Genomic DNA, 21,156 nt, shown 5'->3' with positions numbered 1-21,156 from the left:
ACCCGACTGTAGAACATGGAAGGCCTCCATGTACTGTTTTTTTTTTTTCTCATGTAGTTCTTGAACTGGATTGGCGAATTTGATCCGTGATCCTAGTAAAAAGCTGACATTTCTCTTTTTCGTTTACTAGGTTTTTTTTTTTTTTACTTTGCAGCTTGTTGGTCTGCAAAAATACACAAACATGTGAACAGTCCCATAGACTAAAATGGGTATGTGTTCAATCCGTGAAAAAGACTAAGGGAAAAAATGGAGATCTAAAAGCCTTTGTTGGCATTTATAACTATTACACTGAGTTTTCAATCCAGTCATATATTGTAAATTCATAATAATGTGAATGTTAAGCAGTAATACACTACTCATGAAGAAATGTAAACCACAGTCTTAACACATTACTATTAAAATAAAATGTCCCCTGCCCAACTTGTACCCTTCTAAGCTCTCTCACCTCAAACTCCTTCACCTTTTCCATTGTTATCAAGCGGCGAGACGTGTGGCTGGAAAGCATCTGTTCACAGTTACTAATAAGTTTCAAGCAAGGGTGCCGGGGTACAACCTTGTCTGTATATCTAAAAGAAAAAAAGCAGAGCTGGGAACTTCAGCAACGAACCATAAAAAATTTGGCTTTTCAAGAGCATTTCACATTCAGATAGCTAAAGTCCAATTGCATTTTTAACAATTATGAAGAGTAACGATTTAGCCAAAGAGAAATCTAAAAGACAAAAACAGATTGTGGGTGATTGAATGTTAAAAACGCACAATTCACAATTATCTTGCCGTGTAAACAGGCTGACGATCACCTGATGCGCAGCGCAAAAGATCATTGTTCTTAGTGGCGCATCATCCTCTGTAAACTGCACTGGCGATGCCGAGAACAATGATCGCATCATTTACTTGTAAACAGGCTTAAGTATATGTTCCCAAGAGTTTAATATGAATTTGAGTAACCACAAAAAAAAAAAAACCAAGAAACCATATCTCACTGTTATTTTCAGTGGAAAAAAAAAAAGGAAAAATGGTACACATCAGGAAAAGGCCAGTTCCACGCATCAGTGTTTCGCAGACCTAAAAATTAACCTTATATAGGTTAATAGCATTATCAGACCTGGCAGGTTCCCTTTAAACAATGACAATTTTTGATGCAATTTTTTAGTTGAAGCCAGTAGTGATGAGCGAGTATACTCGTTGCTCGGATGGCCTCCGAGTATTTTGGCGTGCTCGGAGATTTAGTTTGTGTCGCCGTAGCTGCATGATTTGTGACTGCTGGACAGGCTGAATACATGTGGGGATTGCCTGTTTGTTAGGGAATTCCCACATGTATTCAGGCTGTCCAGCAGCCGCAAATCATGCAGCTACGGCAACAGAAACAATCTCCGAGCACGCCAAAATACTCGGAGGCCACCCGAGCAACGAGTACACTCGCTCATCACTAGAAGTCAGAAGTGGCTCCAGCAGAAGGAAGTCCTTCCTCTTTTATAGGAAGAAGTTTTGATAATACCACAATATTATGTAATATTACACATGAGCACATTATGCATATATACAATATATAAAATAAGCATATTATGAATCTAAGCATACAAGTAGTATGAATATAAACATCAACTTTCAAGCGGTTATAAAAAGTAAATTATATCTAGATTTTCTTCAATTTGTAACAGGGTTTAAGAAATATTAGAATATATAAAATTCTTTTCAATTAAGACAATTTTGGGTTTGTCTTAAGTCTTGTAGCAATTCAATAAAAATTAATAAAAAAGTTCCAGAGTAACAGCACTAAATATACTGTATGTATTAGTGGCCACAAAGGCTCACAACGATGCAATATAACCTAGAAACTAGTCAGGCGCAGACATGATGATATTTTAACTACTACTTTTGAGTTGATGCTAAGACTTTTTTAAGAAAGATCCCAATAGACTAATTCATTTCTTTTGAGTCTAAACACACAAATGCTTTGGATTTTTATTGTTCTCGAGAGTGAGATTTTCTGTTTGTAATATACGTACGATACGTCAGACGCTGCCTTGTCTGTGGCCATTCCTGCCTGCTCCCTGGACTTGATAGCTTCAGGATCTGAGTATCCCTAATCCACGATGATTCCTCACTCTCAGCCATAAACCAGAACAAGAACCTAATCTCTTTAGCCAGGTCTGTCAAACAATATTAACTTCTAAAAGCTGTTGCAAATGAATGTTTGGGTTCAAAATATGGGGAGAACTTCATGGAAAAAAATAAAACTACTGCCAAGTGTATAATTAATATAGCAAAGACACGTCCTTTACATGTCTCCTGAAAAGTGTCTCGTAATGATGAGCTAATACAGTATCTTAATTCTTAATATGTTCGAGTTGCAGGGGCTGCCCAACAAACAGGCAGTCCCCTGCATGTTTTGCGGCTGTCAAACATGAAGCCACAGCGACACAAGTATAGTATTTGAGCACGCTATAGATACGCTATTAGCACTTGAGCATTCTCAGATAACACCTTATCCGAGCACGCTCGCTCATCACTAGTGGCTTGAGATCCCTGTCCTATGTATATCTTTAGAACACAAAAGAATAAAACAATGACCCCAATACGTGGTACGTTATATGTATTCAATACATACATTTACAATTTCAAGTAAGCTTTTAAAGCATCACTGTGGTAATGGCAGCTCAAAATGCCTTATATAAATCAACAGACCATCCACAAGTAGGTCTTAAATAAAGAGAACTTTGGCATTTTCATGAAACAAGCCCTGCATACCAAGAAAGGGATGAGGGTGATCATTCCTGCCAGGCTAGGAATAATGTGGACCATTCCTGCCAGGATAGGGAAGAGGGCGATCATTCCTGCCAGGATAGGGATGAGAGCGATCATTCCTGCCAGGATAGGGAAGAGGGCGATCATTCCTGCCAGGCTAGGGAAGAAAGCGATCATTCCTGCCAGGATAGGGAAGAGGGCAATCATTCCTGCCAGGACAGGGATGAGAGCGATCATTCCTGCCAGGATAGGGAAGAGGGCGATCATTCCTGCCAGGCTAGGGAAGAAAGCGATCATTCCTGCCAGGATAGGGAAGAGGGCAATCATTCCTGCCAGGACAGGGATGAGAGCGATCATTCCTGCCAGGATAGGGAAGAGGGCGATCATTCCTGCCAGGATAGGGATGAGAGCGATCATTCCTGCCAGGATAGGGATGAGAGCGATCATTCCTGCCAGGATAGGGAAGAGGACGATCATTCCTGCCAGGATAGGGATGAAAGCGATCATTTGTGCCAGGTTAGGAATGAGGGGGACCATTCCTGGAAGGATAGGGATGAGGGGGACCATTCCTGCCAGGATAGGGATGAGGGGGACCATTCCTGCCAGGTTGGAATGAAGGGGCCATTCCTGCCAGGATAAGGATGACGGTGATCATTCTTGCCAGGATTGTGATGAGGGTGATCATTCATGCCAGTTAGGAATGAAGAGGACCATTCCTTCCAGGATAGGGATGAGGGCGATCATTCCTGCCAGGACAGGGATGAGGGCGATCATTCCTGCCAGGATAGGGATGAGGGTGATCATTCCTGCCAGGTTAGGAATGAGGGGGACCATTCTTGCCAGGATAGGGATGAGGGTGATCATTCCTGCCAAGATAGGTATGAGGGTGATCATTCCTGCCAGGATAGGGATGAGAGCGATCATTCTTGTCAGGATAGGGAAGAGGGTGATCAGTCCTGCCAGGATAGGGATGAGAGCGATCATTCCTGCCAGGATAGGGAAGAGGGCGATCATTCCTGCCAGGATAGGGATGAGAGCGATCATTCCTGCCAGGATAGGGAAGAGGGCGATCATTCCTGCCAGGATAGGGATGAGAGCGATCATTCCTGCCAGGTTAGGAATGAGGGGGACCATTCCTGGAAGGATAGGGATGAGGGGGACCATTCCTGCCAGGATAGGGATGAGGGCGATCATTCCTGCCAGGTTAGGAATGAGGGGGACCATTCTTGCCAGGATAGGGATGAGGGTGATCATTCCTGCCAGGATAGGGATGAGGGCGATCATTCCTGCCAGGATAGGGATGAGGGTGATCATTCCTGCCAGGATAGGGATGAGGGCGATCATTCCTGCCAGGTTTGGGATAAGGGCGATCATTCCTGCCAGGTTAGGAATGAGGGGGACCATTCCTGCCAGGTTAGAAATGAGGGGGACCATTCGTGCCAGGTTAGAAATGAGGGGGACCATTCCTGCCAGGATGGTGATGAGGGCGGTCATTCCTGCCAGGTTAGGGGGCCATGCCTACAAGGCTACAGATAAGGGGGACATGCATACCAGGCTAGAGATGAGGAGGCATGTATACGACGATAGGGATGAGGGGGTCATGCACATCAGCATAGGGATAAGTGGGGCCATGCTTACTAGGATAGGGATAAAGGGACCATATATACCAGGTTAGGAAATATTAAGTACAAAATTGACCACATTTTTTGCCTTTTTGCCTCCATTTTTTCCTAATTTCCTGCTCTAAAACCTAGGTGCGTCTTATAGTCCGAAAATACGGTATATAGCATCCGACATAAAAAATGTCTGCATCAGTCATATATAGAGATAACAACTAACTGAGATTATGAACCGTCCATCACAATGAATATATTGTAAGCTATTCCAATCATTTTGAATGAAGTAACAATATAAAAGTGCATAAATCAAAGAGGTAGATTCCTAAAATGTACCACTTACAAAAGTGCAATGTGCAACAGAGGAGTAATCCGCTTACAAATAGACGGGTAAATGCTGGGAGATGTTGCAATATCCCCCCAGGTATGTACTGTACACAGAGCAAAGTGCAATATATTACACAGAAATAATTCTAAAAAATCAATTAATCAATGCCCTGTCTGCAGATAAACCAGAGGTGTATTACCCATACAGTGATGTGTACAAGAAAGTGTTCAGAAGAGCATTAGACTATACTGTAAATAGGTATCCCAAAAGACAATTATAATCACAGCCTTACAGAGAAAAGCATATAGTCACATCATCAAGACATAGCAAGGAGTATAGCAGATGACATCAGTGTGATCTGATAAGAGTTTATATAACGGCACAATAAACTGCTATTGCAAATGGTTCCTCAACAAGTACATCACGCCATGCCTGCAGATCTGGCTGATAATTGCTTTATAAATGACATGATTAAAAATCAATTATAATTTCAGTTTCAATTTAAATATCATCCGCTACATCATTTTATTTACTTAACGGAGTTGTCCACTACTTGGAGAATACCTTCTCAATCACCATAGTTTGCCCATGTAAAATAGCAGCTATCCTCCCTTCTCGTGCAGGCGCCGTTCCAGTAATGTTGATACCTGCTGTCCTGGGACTTGTGTGACATTGTTGTGTCCAGCAAGCCCTGCAGCCAATCCGCGGCTGCTTCCCCGTGCAGCCGATCAGCGGCTGCTTCCCTCTCACTTACTTCGGACATAACTGACATCTGAAGGAAGTCAGAGAAAAGCAGCACACTCTTTCTTCCAGGTGTCAGTTTCATTTACAGTGAGATTAAAGTGGCCTCTGATTGGCTGCAGGGCTCGTGTGACATAATGCAAGTGCCAACACTACAGGAACGGCAGCTGCACCAGAGGTGAGCATAGCGGTTATTATTTTACATGGGGGAACTACAGTGGCGGAGAAGGGGTTTTTGACATCTAAAAAAGTCGAACAAATGTAACAGTGTATGTCAGAAATAAGTATCATGTGTTGAGTCTATGAACTAAGACCACACATGATTTCCAAAATAAAGGGGCTCTGGGGCCAATGGATTGGCATAGGGAGTACCTACATCTGTAAACTACTTAGATGCCGCGATCACTATTGACCACAGCATCTATAGCTTAAATGAATGGAATCAGAGAAGAGTCTGATCTGATGGCACAAGGGTGCAGCTCTTGTGTCACTTTTTCCTTGCCTTCACTTACTTTAACAATATATAAAAAAATGATAGAAATCAAAATAATGTAATAAAGACTTGCCCTTATATAGTTTGGATAAATTATTTATAATGACGCCAAGTAAAAGAATGTATTTGTCAACGATGGAAAAAATTTAGACGTCAAACACTGGGTGTTTGCCCATAACTTTACTTCATGTTCTAATTATTCACAACACAGGAAGATGATCTTTTATTTATTTTCTGGAGAGAACGTGTGTTTGTCAGCTCATACTGCAGGATTTGTTTGCGTATCCTCATCACTATGTAAACTGATAATGGTACATTTAAGGTGATCAAAGATTTAGGATAAAAGAAAAAACTTGGTGTTGACACGACTGCAACAGTTAATTTCAACACTGTGAAGACGCTCAAGATGTATGCTAAGAGAGCGGCCCCCGCAGTGGTGATCCTAGTGATACATGGACAGAGAACTAGTACGGTGAGATGTCTCCATTCCTCAAGCTGCAAAAATAAAATAATAAAAATAATATAAAAATATACATTTTCAAACATCTATACAGTACATTTCTTGGTTTGGCAAACTCCAAAACTTCCAATATAGCTACAAATTAGTGATGAACGAGCGCACTATGATAAGGTGTTAGCCGAGCATACTCAAGTGCAAGAATATCTTTGGTGTGCTCGAAAACTATGTTCGAGTCACCACGGCTGTATGTCTCGTGGCTGTTTGACAGCTGCAACACATGAAGGGATTCCGTTTGTTAATTATTAGTGATCGCCGAGTAGCATCGTTGCTCGGGTCTCCCCGAGCATGCTCAAGTGGACTCCGAGTATTTTGGCGTGCTCTGATATTTCGTTTTTGTCATCTCAGCTGCATGATTTGCGACTTGTAGACAGCCTGAATACATGTGGGAATTCCCTAACAAACGGGCATTCCACAAATGTATTCGGCCTGTCCAGCAGCCACAAATCATGTATCTGAGACGACGAAAACTAAATCTCCGAGCACGCCAAAATACTCAGACCACCCGAGCATGCTCAGGGAGACCTGAGCAACGAGTATACTGGCTCATCACTATTAATTATAAAAACTTAATTCCACCACACTCAGTTGCTCTATGCTCATCCACCTGGGGCTCAGACACTGGCCTCGCCCTGGAGTCACATCAAGGATATTAGAAAAAAATTGGCGGACTATGTAAATTACTTGTGTCCGGTCTGATGGGCGGTCTTTGGGCTCCTTTCCTCCACCACTCCTTGGCCACTGTCCACAATATTTCTGGAAATCTCTGTACTTGTCCTCCATTTTCCACACGTGCGCATTGCAATCTGGACTCGCGCAAGTGCAGTATGCTTTGCCCAACTGCGGGCAAAGCCAAAAAGCATTACTGCGCTTGCGCCGGTGAACTATGTCCCGAAGTATTGCGCTGTGTTTCGGGACGTAGTTCACTGGCGCATGCGCAGTAATGCTTTTCGGCTTTGCCCGCAGTTGGGCAAAGCATACTGCGCATGCGCGAGTCCAGATTGCAATGTGCATGCGCGGAATATAGAGGACAAATACAGAGATTCCCAGAAATATTGCGGACAGCGGCCAAGGAGGGGTGGAGGAAAGGAGCCCAAAGACCGCCCATTGGACCGGACACAAGTCATTTACATAGCCCGCCAAAATAAGGTGACAGATTCCCTTTAATAGCATCCTGGTATGCCTGGCCTCATCTCCATCCTGGTATGCATGGCCTCATCAGAAAAACATAAAAAAAAAACCAAAAACAAATTACACCTACCTTCCTCCCCTCCCTTGCAGCGTCTTCCGGTGCCAGCAGCTGCTTTATGACAGCGACATTATGCACTGCTTACAAGCCAAAGGACAGCTGCCAGAATACTCACTGCTCTGCAAGTCGGGACAATGTGCATGTAAGACAATGAGTATTTATTGCTTGCTTTTTAGTAGCGAGTGCAGTGTCAGCCGCCGGCTTGCTGCAGCTGCAGGGTGGTTATGTGTGCCCGCTACTTAAGAGAAATGAATAGTCACTAAGCTACACTCCCATGGGCATGGAATGCGGTGAATATTCATTCCATTTAGTAGCGGCACACGTGACTGCCCAGCAGCTGCAGGAAGCCGGCAGCTGACACTGTGCTCCCTATTAAAGAGCGAGCAATGAATACTCACTGCCCTCCACGCACATTGTCTCGGCGTGCAGAGAGTGAGGATTCCGGCAGCTGTCCTTTGGCTTGTAAGCAGTGCTTGACGTTTCTGCCATGTGCTGCTTACAAGAATAAAGCAGCTGCTGGCACCGGAACAAGGCGCTGTGAGGGAGCGGAGGAAGGCAAGTGGAATTTTTTTTTTAATTTTTTTTTTAATGTATTTCTGATGGGGCCATTCACAGGATGGGGATGGAGGACAATCATACCAGCAAAAGGATGGGGCCAATCATACGAGGACAGAGATGGGGGCCCTGCATACCAGCATAGGGATGAGTAGGACCATTCCGACCAGGATAGGGATGAGGGAGACCATTCCTACCAGGCTAGAGATAAGGGGGACATGACTACCAGGCTAGAGATAAGGCTAGAGATAAGGTGACCATGAATAAAAGGATGGGGATGAGGAGGCCATGCATACCAGGATAAGGATGAGGGGGCCCATGCAAACCAGGATGGGGATGAGGAGACCATGCATACTGGCTGTAACAGCCATCTGCCAGGTATGGGGCGGGCTCACCCATACACTGGCCCGCTCCATACACCAGTTTCCATCTTGCGACATACATGTACGGCAGATGTCATGAAAGTGTTTAAACTAGTCTTTCCTATGAAATGATAATTCTGGATAATATTTTACGATAAAATTGTAATGTTCCTCTGTTATTCTTCCTAGAAAAGCTTGAACACATTTAGAACGGGGTATAGCATTTCCCTTATCAAAGAGTTGTGTCTCCACACAGTCTGACACATACAGCACTGATTGGATATTGTTAGAGCTTGTAGGGACACACCCCAAACTGGTAACACCCAGTAATCAATTTGTTCACACATTTTAAGAAAGGCATAATAGAGGAACGGCATAATGAAGTGTTTAGAGAAAAGATGATCCAGAATTACAGTGTGGATTAGAGTTATCATGGAGAATAAAATTATTTTACTGAAACAGACATGTTCCAGAGCGGACAAGTCTTCTTGTAGCAAACGTTTATTTGCTTGAATGTTTATTTATGAAGGGTTCAATATATTTAAGTTTTGTATAGAGATCTTTACACTAGAACTCAGTGCTTTTCTGAGATCACAAGCTACAAGAACAGGATTTTGATCAAGGAATGAGTCTAAGAAATATTTGTTTATCGTGATCATTGGATTTCCCTTTTAAGTCAGTGGAGTTAACTATACTGGTAAAGTCTGAAGAATAATGGGTTTAGTAAAGGTTTAATGAGTGGTTTTATTACTGGCAGAACAGTGGCAGCATAAAACCTCCCATGCTGTAGACAAAACATTAACCACAAGGCACTGCACACCACACAATGATTGAGTCGGTGTGAGCTCAGTAGTGATGGCCGCACACACCGCACAAGGGTTACAACTAGAAGAATGTGAAAAATTCAGACACAACAACGATGTCCATGTGAGATTACACAAATAATCGGCTTTCTAGCTTGATGCTATCTTTCATACAGAAATGGTTATTGCTTCTTGTTAAAACATTGCCTGTCACTCACCTCCACTGTGTATATTATTCTCTACAAGTACAGTAATGAGGTTTGCTTGGGCAGAAAGAACATTTAGGAAATGGTGTTGATAAAAGAAAGAAAGGAAAGAGAAAGAAAATGGCAGGTGGTTTAAGAATAATCTTTCTTTGCCATTTTTCATTATTTAAATTTATAAAACACATTCTAGAAGATGCAATGATAACATCATAACATTACAACCAACTCATGATCTCTATATCATCCTCACATTACATTATGATGTCATTATTTTATCTTACAAAGAGACAGAAAAGTAAGATAAAAAAAGAAGAAAAGACGAGACGGGAGGAAAAGGCGCGACGGGAGGAAAAGGCGCGACGGGAGGAAAAGGCGGGACGGGAGGAAAAGGCGGGACGGGAGGAAAAGGCGGGACGGGAGGAAAAGGCGGGACGGGAGGAAAAGGCGGGACGGGAGGAAACAAGGCGAGACGGGAGGAAAAGGCGCGACGGGAGGAAAAGGCGCGACGGGAGGAAAAGGCGCGACGGGAGGAAAAGGCGCGACGGGAGGAAAAGGCGCGACGGGAGGAAAAGGCGCGACGGGAGGAAAAGGCGCGACGGGAGGAAAAGGCGGGACGGGAGGAAAAGGCGCGACGGGAGGAAAAGGCGCGACGGGAGGAAAAGGCGCGACGGGAGGAAAAGGCGCGACGGGAGGAAAAGGCGCGACGGGAGGAAAAGGCGAGACGGAGAGGAAAAAAAAAAAAAAAAAAAGAGAAGAGAGCGGAAACCAAAGCAACAGAGAGAAAATGAAATAGTCGAATGGGATTTCCTGCCCATTTCTGACAACTGCCAATTTATTCTCCCATCTTCTTTCATAAGGAGAGGTTTAAGCCAAGTTTCAAGACAAATGATATTACGAGTATCTTAAAAGGGATTTTCCCAGTGTCATGCAAACATCAAAAGGGAATTTGTCAGTAGGATAAACCCTCGTAAACCTACGGCATGGGCATGTAGGTCATAGAAAGTGGAATAAAATCATGCCTTGGTATCTGTGATCCGATGTTTTAATCTAGAGAATTCAACGTTTTTCTTAATATGTAAATTAACAGTTACGATCTATGGGCCAGATATAGATCTCCGTGAAAATCTGCTTCCACATATTATTTTAAATGAAAGGGGGAATAACCAGTGAGACATGAAGATCAGGAGAGCAGACTCACACTATGTCTCACACTGGTAACATCCCCTTTCATTTAAAATAAGCTCTAGAGGCAGATTCTTAAGGAGATATGTGCCCAGCACAAAGATATTAACAGCTCATTTATATATTCCAGAGAAACACACATTTTTCTTAAGACATCAGATCACACATCAAGGTGTCATTTTATTCAGAATCCTATAGATGGCTTAGGGGTAATCCCTACTGACAGATTTCATTTAATAACAGTATGGCAAATTTTTCTGCAAGATTCTATTAGAATTAAAGTTTTAATTTCTCGTGATTTTCATAAACGGTTTGCCACCTGAAGCTTAAAAAGCCAAAACATTCCTATAACTGTAGTAGCCATTGTAGACAATCAAAAATAGCTAAACCTAGTAAGCTAAATATATTAGTACCACAAATGTCTTAGGCTGTGTGCACACGCTGCGGAATCCGCTGCGGATTAATCCGCACGGATTTTGCAAAAACCGCAGATAATCCGCAGGTCCAAAGACCTGCGGATTATCTGCGGTTTTGCCTGCGGTTTGGTCCTGCGGATTCACTATCTCCACAATGGTGGAGATAGGAACCCGCAGCGGTTTCCGCAGAAAGAATTGACATGCAATTCTTTCTGCGGATTCAAAACCGCAGCAAATCCGCGCGGTTTTTTCCGCAGCGTCGGCACAGCGTTTTTTTTTTACCATTCAAATGAATGGTACTGTACACCGCAGCTAAAACTGCTGCGTGTCCGCAGCGGCCAAAACCGCTGCGGAAACGCAGCGGAATCCGCAGCGTGTGCACACAGCCTTAGAGTTTGTCCTGGAAATTAATATTCATGACCTATCCTTAAGGTAAGTCATCAATATCATATTGTTGGGGGTCTTATTTCTGGCACCCCCACCGATCATCTGCGATTAACTCCAGCGGCGGCTGAATGTAATCGATTAACTAGGCTGAACAGCACAGCACTATTTAATATGTACGGCAACCACGGAGAACTGCACATCAGCTCCTATTCTCTTGAGCTGTCAGAGCTTATACCTGCTGATCTATGGACCTGCTGGGTGTTCGTCACTACTTATCTGATATTAATGCCCTATCCTTATTTAGGTAAAATGAAGTCCAGGCTGCTTAGCTCAAAGAGGATTGCTAGACTGGATGCAAGACTATTTCCATCCACTGCTAGCAGGTAGCAATCGTCAAAGTGTTGAGTACCAGAAATAAATACTATAAATGTCGAATGCCATACCTGGCAGCAAGTAATAACCAAATGTGAAAAATATTCTACACGCAAGTATACCATCAGAAAGTTACATGAATAAGAATGTAAATTGATCTCACAAAATAATATAAAAAAAAAAACAAAAAAACACTTACTCTGGCCTGTACACTGGTAACCAATAGACCAGCCTCCCTCCTACAACTAGAAACTCAGCTGCAAAGTTTAACAAGTCCAAAAATATATCGCTTAAATGGTATGTTAGCTGGACGGGAACATGATTTTCTGGACTGAAAGAAAAGAATATATATATATATATTAGATCATGCATATTCCTAACCAAAATACCATAATACAAAAAGTCCTAAAAATCCAAGTTTAGCAAAACAAAAAAAATACTGTATGTCTCCTTTTAAGGCTATGTGCTCTCGGCGCGTTTTTTCCGCACGGACATGGGTCAAAACTGCTATGAAATCCTTATGCCAGATAATTCAATGACAATCCTGAAGTGTTGTGAACATGATCAGGAAATTTCCTTAGAGTATTTGCAGTGCGTTTTTTTTTTTTGCAGCATGTCAATTCTTTGTGTGTTTCTGCAACGTTTTCCACCCATTGATTTTAACTGAGTCAGTCAAATCCGCAGCAAAAACGCAGGTATAAAAATGTTTGCGGATTTGCTTGAGTTTTTATTTGCGTTTTTACAGACTTCCTATGGTGTGTCCCATGCTGTCATCTGCGTGATAGCGTGGGAAACACCGGCGCAGTGGTTCTTAAAAGCGGTCACGCTACCGCTTGTAAGACAGTTCATCAGAGCGCTGCGGGATTACGCTGTCAGATGTCAGCGTGACCCTGCAGAGATATGGTGACTCGTAGCAGTGACCAGCGGTAAAAAGCTTACCGCAGGTCAGCAGACGTGGGCTGATGAGACTACTCCTCCCATTAAGATATGTCTGCTGTCACTAACAGTGATAACAGGAGCCGCTGATGGAAGAAGTAGTCTCTCGTCAGCCGGCGCCTGTGCTCACACTTTAAAAAAAACACAACAACATGTAAAGTAATTGAGTACATATTCAAAACAAAAACAAAAAAAATTATACTCACCTAACACCAAATCCCTGACGCCCTCTTCGTCTATAAAAAATGTAAAATAAAAAAACATATACTTGCCCGAATGCCAAATTCCCTATGCCCATATCTCCTAGAAGTAATAAAAAAATAATAAACCACTATATAACCACCTGTCCGCTGAAGTCCACGTAATCCAGAGTGTCCCACGGCGATCTCACGTGGTCACATTGGGAGATGTGACTGCTTTACCAAGCCACCGGCGATATACTGACAGGAGGTAATCGCTCCTGTAGTGTATCACTGAGCTGCCATGAGAGAGTTCACTGGAGTTCATCAGCTGCTGAGATCCGGTGCTCTCACTTACAGCACCACCGCTGCGTGAACTTTCTCATGCAGCGGTGGTGCCGTAAGGAAGATCACCGAAGCTGATCAGCTGATGAACTCCGGTAACCTCTCTCATGGCAGCTCAGTGATACACTGCGGGAGCGATAACCTCCTGTCAGTATATCGCCGGCGGCTGGGTAGAGCAGTCACATCTGTCAATGACTGACATCAAAGACATCAAGATCGTCGTGGGACATTACGGATTAACTTCTCTGCGGAGAGGTGAGGAATATTGTGGTTTATTATTTTATTTTTCTTACAGGAGACGTTGGCTTCAGTGAATTAGGCATTCAGTGAGTATGGTTTAATTTAGAGTCTGTGTCATTATTTCAAATAAAGGGCTTTATTCTAGGTGTGTGTTTTTTATACTATCACTATGGGGTTAGTAATGGGGGCAATGGGCACGTCTTATAGACACTTCTCCATTACTAGTCTGTGTGCTTGATGTCACCTGACAATACACCAAACCATTACCCCAATTGACACTACTACAGGGCAAGTGGGAAGAACGAGGCTAAGCGCCAGATTTGGTGCATCTTACGGATGCGCCTTTTATGGGGCGGCTGAGAGTTGATGTTTTTAGTCTGGGAATGGTCCAATATCCATGGCCTCCTCCTAGGCTATTAATATCAGCCAGAAGCTGTCTGCCTAGCTTTTGCTGGTTAGATTTTATAGGGGAACCCATGTCAATTTTGTTTCTGGGGTACCCCTGTAAATTAACCAGTAAAGACTAAGCAAACAGCTGTGAGCTGATATTAATGCCATGGGAACCTTTATGGCTATTATCTCTTTCCCAGAATATTAACATCAGTTCTCAGCCGTCGATCTTCCCTCTGCTGGTTATTAAAAGTATGCGGGAGCCCACTCAAATTTTTTTCTTTCATTTTTTTTTTTAATTAAGAGTTGCTGTTTGGTTACAGCCTATGTAGGTTCATTCTGTTAAGGCTCCTACATAGGCTGGTGACAATGTGTGTAGGATTGCATGTGTTTGTTTGTGTGTGCTTGTGTTTACTTATCAGCTTAGTAATGAGGGTGTCTGGCTGACACCTTTTATTACTAAACCTAGGGCTTGGTGTCATTGACAGCTGCTGACACCAAGACCTAATCCCATTACCATGATGCCACACTGCACCAGAATGAAAAGGTGGAGTTGAACCAAGAAATTACATCACAAAACTTTTTTTTTAAATATCTTTATTTAGCTCAAAAAATCCTTCATTGATGTGCAAAAACACATGCAAAAAACGCATACAAAACCGAGGCACAAACTCACCAAAAACCACGCCAAAACACGTTTTTTTTTTGCTGCCAACAGTTGCAGAAACTTTGCAGAAATTTCTGCCAGCAAATTCTCAACGTGCAGACATAGCCTAAGAAGTCCTGCTTAGTACAGGCCAGTCTACATATCTGGAAGCTGAAATGATGCACTTCACTGAATATTGGTTACTATAAACTCATATAGGTAAAACATTAAGGAACTTTTCTTTGTTTTATTACTTTCCTTGTAAGTTGAGAGGCAACTAATATGGTATTACAATGCCCCAAAGAGAGCTTTCACGCACTCATGGAGAGCATGTCTGCTTACACATATACAGTGTTGGAGATATATCAATTCAGACCTAGACACACTTGGGTCATTCTAGGGGGCAGGTGAGTCTATAAAAGCTGGGTGAAAAAGCCTATACGCAAGAGGCTAAATGTAATTTTTATGATTTTGGCTGATGTAGAGCTTTCGGCGGCATACAACCCTTAGCATTCTATAGCACCCTACTGAAACAAAAAGCAATAAGTTATAAACACACACACCCATTTTTAAGACAAGTTTCTTTTCTCTACATCACACACATTATAATTGTCCACCACCACCACACTAACACAGTAAGTGACCACAGACAGGTACATTGAGGGGAAACTCACAATTGGTCTGTCTTTAGGATTTCTTTCTGTGAGCCGGTCTTCCTAGTTGACTCCCGAATACCATATGGGGCTGAAGATGGAGAATGGGTTATGGTCACACACATATCCAATAATACGGAAACTGCTTATTTTCAAAACCTTGATTTCTGGTGAATCCTGTCTCTTTGATTTCCTTTTCTTCCATTATTCAAATGCATTTAATGCTTTTCATTTTGTGTGAGCGTGTGAATACAAAGTCATGGATGAGCCAAAAAACAGCCTCCTCCTGTGACGCCTCTGGCTAATACGTCCAAGAGTGGACCCTCTGGATCACGGATCCGGAGCCCCTGGGCCGAGCGCACCTGGTGAAGACCGACCCCTGTACAGGGATCGTTAGGGGCAGGACCGCAGGGGGCGGAACCGCGACAGCCGGAGCCAGCAGGGACGACTCGGAGGACAGGCAGACAGAGCAGGAATAGCGGGGTGGAAAGGCGGAAGGTAATGGCTAGGAGACTACAGGAAAGGTTCAGCGGGGACCACGGGGAGGAGACAGACAGATGGAAATGGACCAGGAACAGGGCAGACAATGGGAACGGCAAGGATAGGCAGGGTACACTGGAAAAGGTATGGCCGATGGGTGCTGCAAGTCACAAACAATCACCAGGCGCCCTCAGAATAGAGCGGACGCCTGATATATGCGGAGACCGGAAGTGCGCCCTACAGACCCTCCCCTAGCGACGCCCCCTACCAACAGAAGAGGCCGGGGGAACGCGCGTGCGCGGCCTAAGGCCGGCGCGGTTACCCGTAGCAGAGCGGTGAGCAGCGCGGAAGAGCGCGCGGACAGGGGGACGCAGGTGAGAGGAAGCTGCGGCGGGCACCGCCGCTGAAGGGGCATCGGCGGGCACGGCCGCCGATGTCACACCTCCCCAACCAGAAGTCCGATATCAAACACAGCTTCAGCTGTTATGCAGACCTATCTATATTGTATCTCCCACTTGCACCATTTAATATGTGATTTGATCAAAAAATACATCAGAAACTAAAAGCAAAGTTTGGCCCACAGCAGGTGTGCACGAAATATATCTGGACAGCTGGAGAGGAATACAGTGTTGGATGCTTCTCTTTTACGGTCAGCCAGGACATGCCTTAGATGTTCATCATCTCTAACACACACTATGGTGAAAGACTGAGTTATGAGCAACCATTTATTCTGCCATAATAATCATGGCCAAACAAGATAGATTAATGATAGTCAAATCTTCCAATTTTCAATACTTAATGTATTTGGCGTGTCCCGACTTTCCCCACACAACAGGAGTCATGGAGAAGAAGAAAGAGATATGCTGGACTTCATTGTGCCTGATCCTTTGTTCTCAGGGTAGACATGATGCTGTCAGAAGAGCCTGGTAACAGCTCACTTTTTATCAATGCTCAGCCTGAGCCATGTGTGTACATCTATGGCGAGATTGAGAATGAGCAGCTATCTCAAGTGTATGGCCACCTTAAAACTCAAAGAGCCTAGACGTCCAATTCAAGGATAAGAATTGCAAACGTAAAGGAGTTGTCCGGACAAAATAAGCATATACCTATCCATAGGAAAGGTAATGAAGAGTTAATCAGTGGATGTCTCACCACGGAGACTCAAGTTGATTGTCAGAGTGGCAAAATTGTATCCCTCTTTCAAAGTGGCACAGCAGGGACGCAGGACCACAACTATATCCATTCTCTATGCTCTCAGCAGTCCCATAGGGAATGAATGTAGTGCAGCTAGAGCATGCGCACTGACGCTGTATTCTAAAAATGGGACCCCTACCAATCGTCAAGGGTTCACACATCCAGGAATAGGCCAGAACTTGTTTTAGATAATAATTCATTACATTTAATAAGCTACTTAATATTTAAATCTCCAGTGCCGGAAAAATCCTTTGTCTTCAAGCTTGTTCATATGTGGTAGTCAGCCACTGAATTCCAGGCACGGCCAGTCTCCAAGCTTAGCCTGATGAGCAATCATCCTTTCCCCCTGCTTTCCTATTTTTGATCCATGGCTTTTTAACCCCTTAGGTGCTGCTGTCAATAGTGACTACAGCATCTAAATGGTTAACAGAGTGTGGCGGATCCCTCTTTAACCCCATCAGCACCCTGAGATCTTGATTGTGTGGTCCTGATGTTTGCCATTGCCATTCATGGCCATATAACGGCCTTAGAATCTCCTGGCTATAGAGGCCTGTTCGGAATTTAGCGACATTCCTGTCATGCCACTTTGTATGAATTCCTGAAAAGCACCTGAAAGTTTAATAAACTACCTGACAGCAGTTTTGAATACCTTGAGGGGTGCAGTTTTTAAAATGGTCTCACTTTTGGGGGATTTTATGACATATGGATCCACCAAAGTCACTTCAAAACTGAATAGGTCCCTAAAAAAGAAAGTTTTGTAAATTTGCTTGAAAAAGTTGCTGGTACAGGTTTTAAACCTTCTTACATCCTATCAAAATAGAAGGATATTTTAAAAATGGTGCTGATGTAAAGCAGACATGAGGGAAATGTTATTAAATGAATATTTTATGCGGTATGATTGTCTGGACTAAAGGGAAAATCATTCAAAGTATGAAAATTGCTAATTTTTAGAATGTTTTGACAAATTTCTAATTTTTTTTTTATAACTAAACTCAGAAAATGTCGAAATAAATTTACTATTATCATAAAGTACAATGTGTCATGAAAAAACACTCTCAAAATCAATAAGATCTGTTGAGCATTCTAGAGTTATTACCACAAACTGACACTGGTCAGATTTGAAAAACTTGGCCCAGTCACTAAGGAGTTAAAAGAGGACCTGTCAACAGGATTTTGGACTCTTTAATAGTGATGAGCGAACGTGCTCGGAAAAGGTGTTATGCTAGCCAAGTGACTTTGGCGTGCTCCAATATGTTCCGGTACCAAGGCTGCATGTCTCGCAGGTGTTCGACAGCTGTAACACATGCAGGGATTGTCTAACAAACAGTGCGAGTGACAGGAGTCCCAGCGCCCTAATGACCATTCTTTTGAGAAAACCCAGTGCATGCTGAGAGACTAGAACGTCAGCTGAAGAAAAAAAAAACACAGATAAGGAAGGTAAAGAAGAAGGAATGGGAGGGAATTTTTAACTTAGGTACATTAGAACAGTGGTTGGATTATGGAATTAAAAAGTTAGACCTATAAGTCCCAGTTCATGAGAATATCACAGGTCTTAAAGAAGCCATGGTATGAAATTCACTGTTACTTTCGGACAACCCCTTTAAGAGTCCAAAATCCTGGGACAGGTCTTCATGAAATTATCTATACGTTACTGATGCACCTTCATGTATTTATTATATATTCATCCAAACTAAAACATTTAGACAATTTTTCGAAACCAAAAGGATGTGAAGACATTTGAATGGTCAGCCTGTGTTGCCACCAATATCTGCCCTTATCTTGATGTTGGGAACTTACGGTCTGTAATGATGGCATCAAATAATGGCCCTTTCCTCCAGATGGGTTTGGATGCATCAGACACAAGAACATCTAGATAGTGCTTCTCCAACCCGTACTGGCGTAAGTTGGCCCTTATATTTTCATCTGGCCCTCTCCACTTCTGATTCATTCTTGTTGCTTTACCTGGCAGGAAGGTAAGACAGTAATCATATAAAACATACATTGTAAAAAGTTCAATTATCATTGGCTATAATATCAACAAATGTGAAATTTAGCATGTTTCCAACTTACTTTACCTACTGTGATATTTTTTTGCACATTACTTAAAAGGGAATGTGTCACAGGAATTTTGCCACAATCTGAGACCCTGATCCTAGTGATGTGTCACTTAATGGGCTGCTTTGTGTAGTTGTTTTTAAATCACGGTTGTATTAGGGTGTGTTCACACGTTGCGGTTTTTGCTGCAGCTTTTTCCGAAGAGAAACTGCTGGGGGAAATATTCCTGCGGGGGGGAGAGAGATAGTTAGAGAGGGGGAGGGAAAGAGAGGGGGAGGGAAAGAGAGAGAGAGAGGGAGGGAGAGAGAGAGGGAGGGAGAGAGAGAGGGAGGGAGAGAGAGAGAGAGGGAGGGAGAGAGAGAGGGAGGGAGGGAGGGAGAGAGGGAGAGAGAGTGAGAGAGAGGGAGAGAGAGAGGGAGAGAGGGAGAGAGGGAGAGAGAGAGAGAGAGAGAGAGAGAGAGGGAGAGAGAGAGGGAGAGAGAGAGAGGGAGAGAGAGAGAGAGAGAGAGAGAGAGAGAGGGAGAGAGAGAGGGAGAGAGAGAGAGGGAGAGAGGGAGAGAGGGAGAGAGAGAGAGAGGGAGAGAGAGAGAGAGAGAGAGAGAGAGGGAGAGAGAGAGAGGGAGAGAGAGAGAGGGAGAGAGAGAGAGGGAGAGAGAGAGGGAGAGAGAGAGGGAGAGAGAGAGGGAGAGAGAGAGGGAGAGAGAGAGGGGGAGGGGGAGAGAGAGAGAGGGGGAGAGAGAGAGAGGGGGAGAGAGAGAGAGGGGGAGAGAGAGAGAGGGGGAGAGAGAGAGGGGAGAGAGAGAGATTTTATGTGGCGGAATGGAATGCATCTGCGGTTCTGCAAAAAAAGTGACATAGTACTGTAAGCCGCATGGAAACTGCTGCAGATACGCAGGACCAAATCCGCTGCGGATCCGCAGCAAAAACCGCAACGTGTGCACACACCCTTAGAAGGACGTTATCACTAGAGGACTAGTAGTAAACTTGCTGCCATGTTGTCCAACCCAGCCCCCACCACTGATTACACTCTGCAGAGGCAGAAAGTGGCCACACAGAAAGCTGCCAATCAGTAGGGCTATACAAGCTCAACATTCAGAGACCTGTTAGATCTGCAGCAGAGAAAACAGTGATTTTATCAAAGCTACCATATGCAGACCAAGTAAGTGACACATTGCTGGAATCAGGGTCTTCGCCTCTTCATTATGGTGTAGCAAAAAACATGTTGACAGATTCGCTTTAATACTATTAGACTTCTAGACTGCCATGGCACAATACCAAGTGCTTAAAAATACCTGTTTTAAACAACACACAAAGGGATGAACTGTCTTCTAGCCAAATGGGTAGATAATGCTTTTAAAGTAGTAAAATAAGCATTAGTATTTGCCTCGCCACTGCCCTCCCACAGCCGCTCTGGTTTAGCAGGTTGCAGCAGTGACATCCCTACTACAGCGCGTGATCGCGGCAGCCAATCAGCACGGCGGGTGGCTCGAGACTGCAGAGGCCAGCGACTAGCTGCAGCGGTCAAGTGTTGTAGACACTTTTTGGCTCTGCAGAAATGCAGCAGATTTTGCTGCGTTGTACAGTACCTTTATTTCCTATGGAAATAAAAAAAAAGCTGTGCACATGCTGCGTTTTTTTCCGCACGGTTTTGCTGCGGTTTTCAAAACGCAGCATGTCAATTGTTTGGTGCAGAAACGCTGCAGTTTTACACCTCATCCATTATGAGGTGAAAACCGCAGGGCAAAACCGCAGAAAAACCGCAGCACTTTGTCCTGCGGATTTCCTGCAGTTTTCTCTACAAAATCCGCAGAGACAAAAAACTATGTGTGCACATACCCTTATGGTTTCAATAAGAAAAATCAGTAACGGGAGATCTGTCTAAGACAGCCTGCTGATGGTTTCCAGACTGGAAGACAAATTTTTTGACATAATTAAGGCAAAGATGAAGATATAGCACAAAGATAGTGAAGGCCAGCGCTCCACGTCCCAGAGTCCCAGCATCAGAGGCAATGTGCTCAGCAGCTCCAGTGTATGCCTCCCATGGAACAACCTGCGCTCCAGGACCC

At 43.6% G+C, this 21,156-nt stretch overlaps 1 protein-coding gene across 3 annotated transcripts in view; it reads right to left on the bottom strand.

The window, feature by feature from the left end:
- TRMT11 (tRNA methyltransferase 11 homolog) overlaps window positions 1–21,156 on the bottom strand; it is an 87,970-nt gene that overhangs the window by 24,708 nt on the left and 42,106 nt on the right. For all 3 annotated transcript variants that reach the window (XM_073575763.1, XM_073575764.1, XM_073575765.1), the window contains 4 exons: window positions 18,833–18,997; window positions 15,383–15,452; window positions 12,172–12,303; window positions 446–566 (listed from right to left, as the gene is read on the bottom strand). In XM_073575763.1, the coding sequence (XP_073431864.1) occupies window positions 446–566; window positions 12,172–12,303; window positions 15,383–15,452; window positions 18,833–18,997 (488 nt within the window). The remainder of the gene's footprint in view (window positions 1–445; window positions 567–12,171; window positions 12,304–15,382; window positions 15,453–18,832; window positions 18,998–21,156) is intronic.

Source organism: Dendrobates tinctorius, unplaced genomic scaffold (genome assembly GCF_039654945.1).
Source record: "Dendrobates tinctorius isolate UK_male_01 unplaced genomic scaffold, ASM3965494v1 ptg000046l, whole genome shotgun sequence".
NCBI lineage: Eukaryota > Metazoa > Chordata > Amphibia > Anura > Dendrobatidae > Dendrobates > Dendrobates tinctorius.
This window is presented reverse-complemented; position numbering and strand designations above follow the sequence as displayed.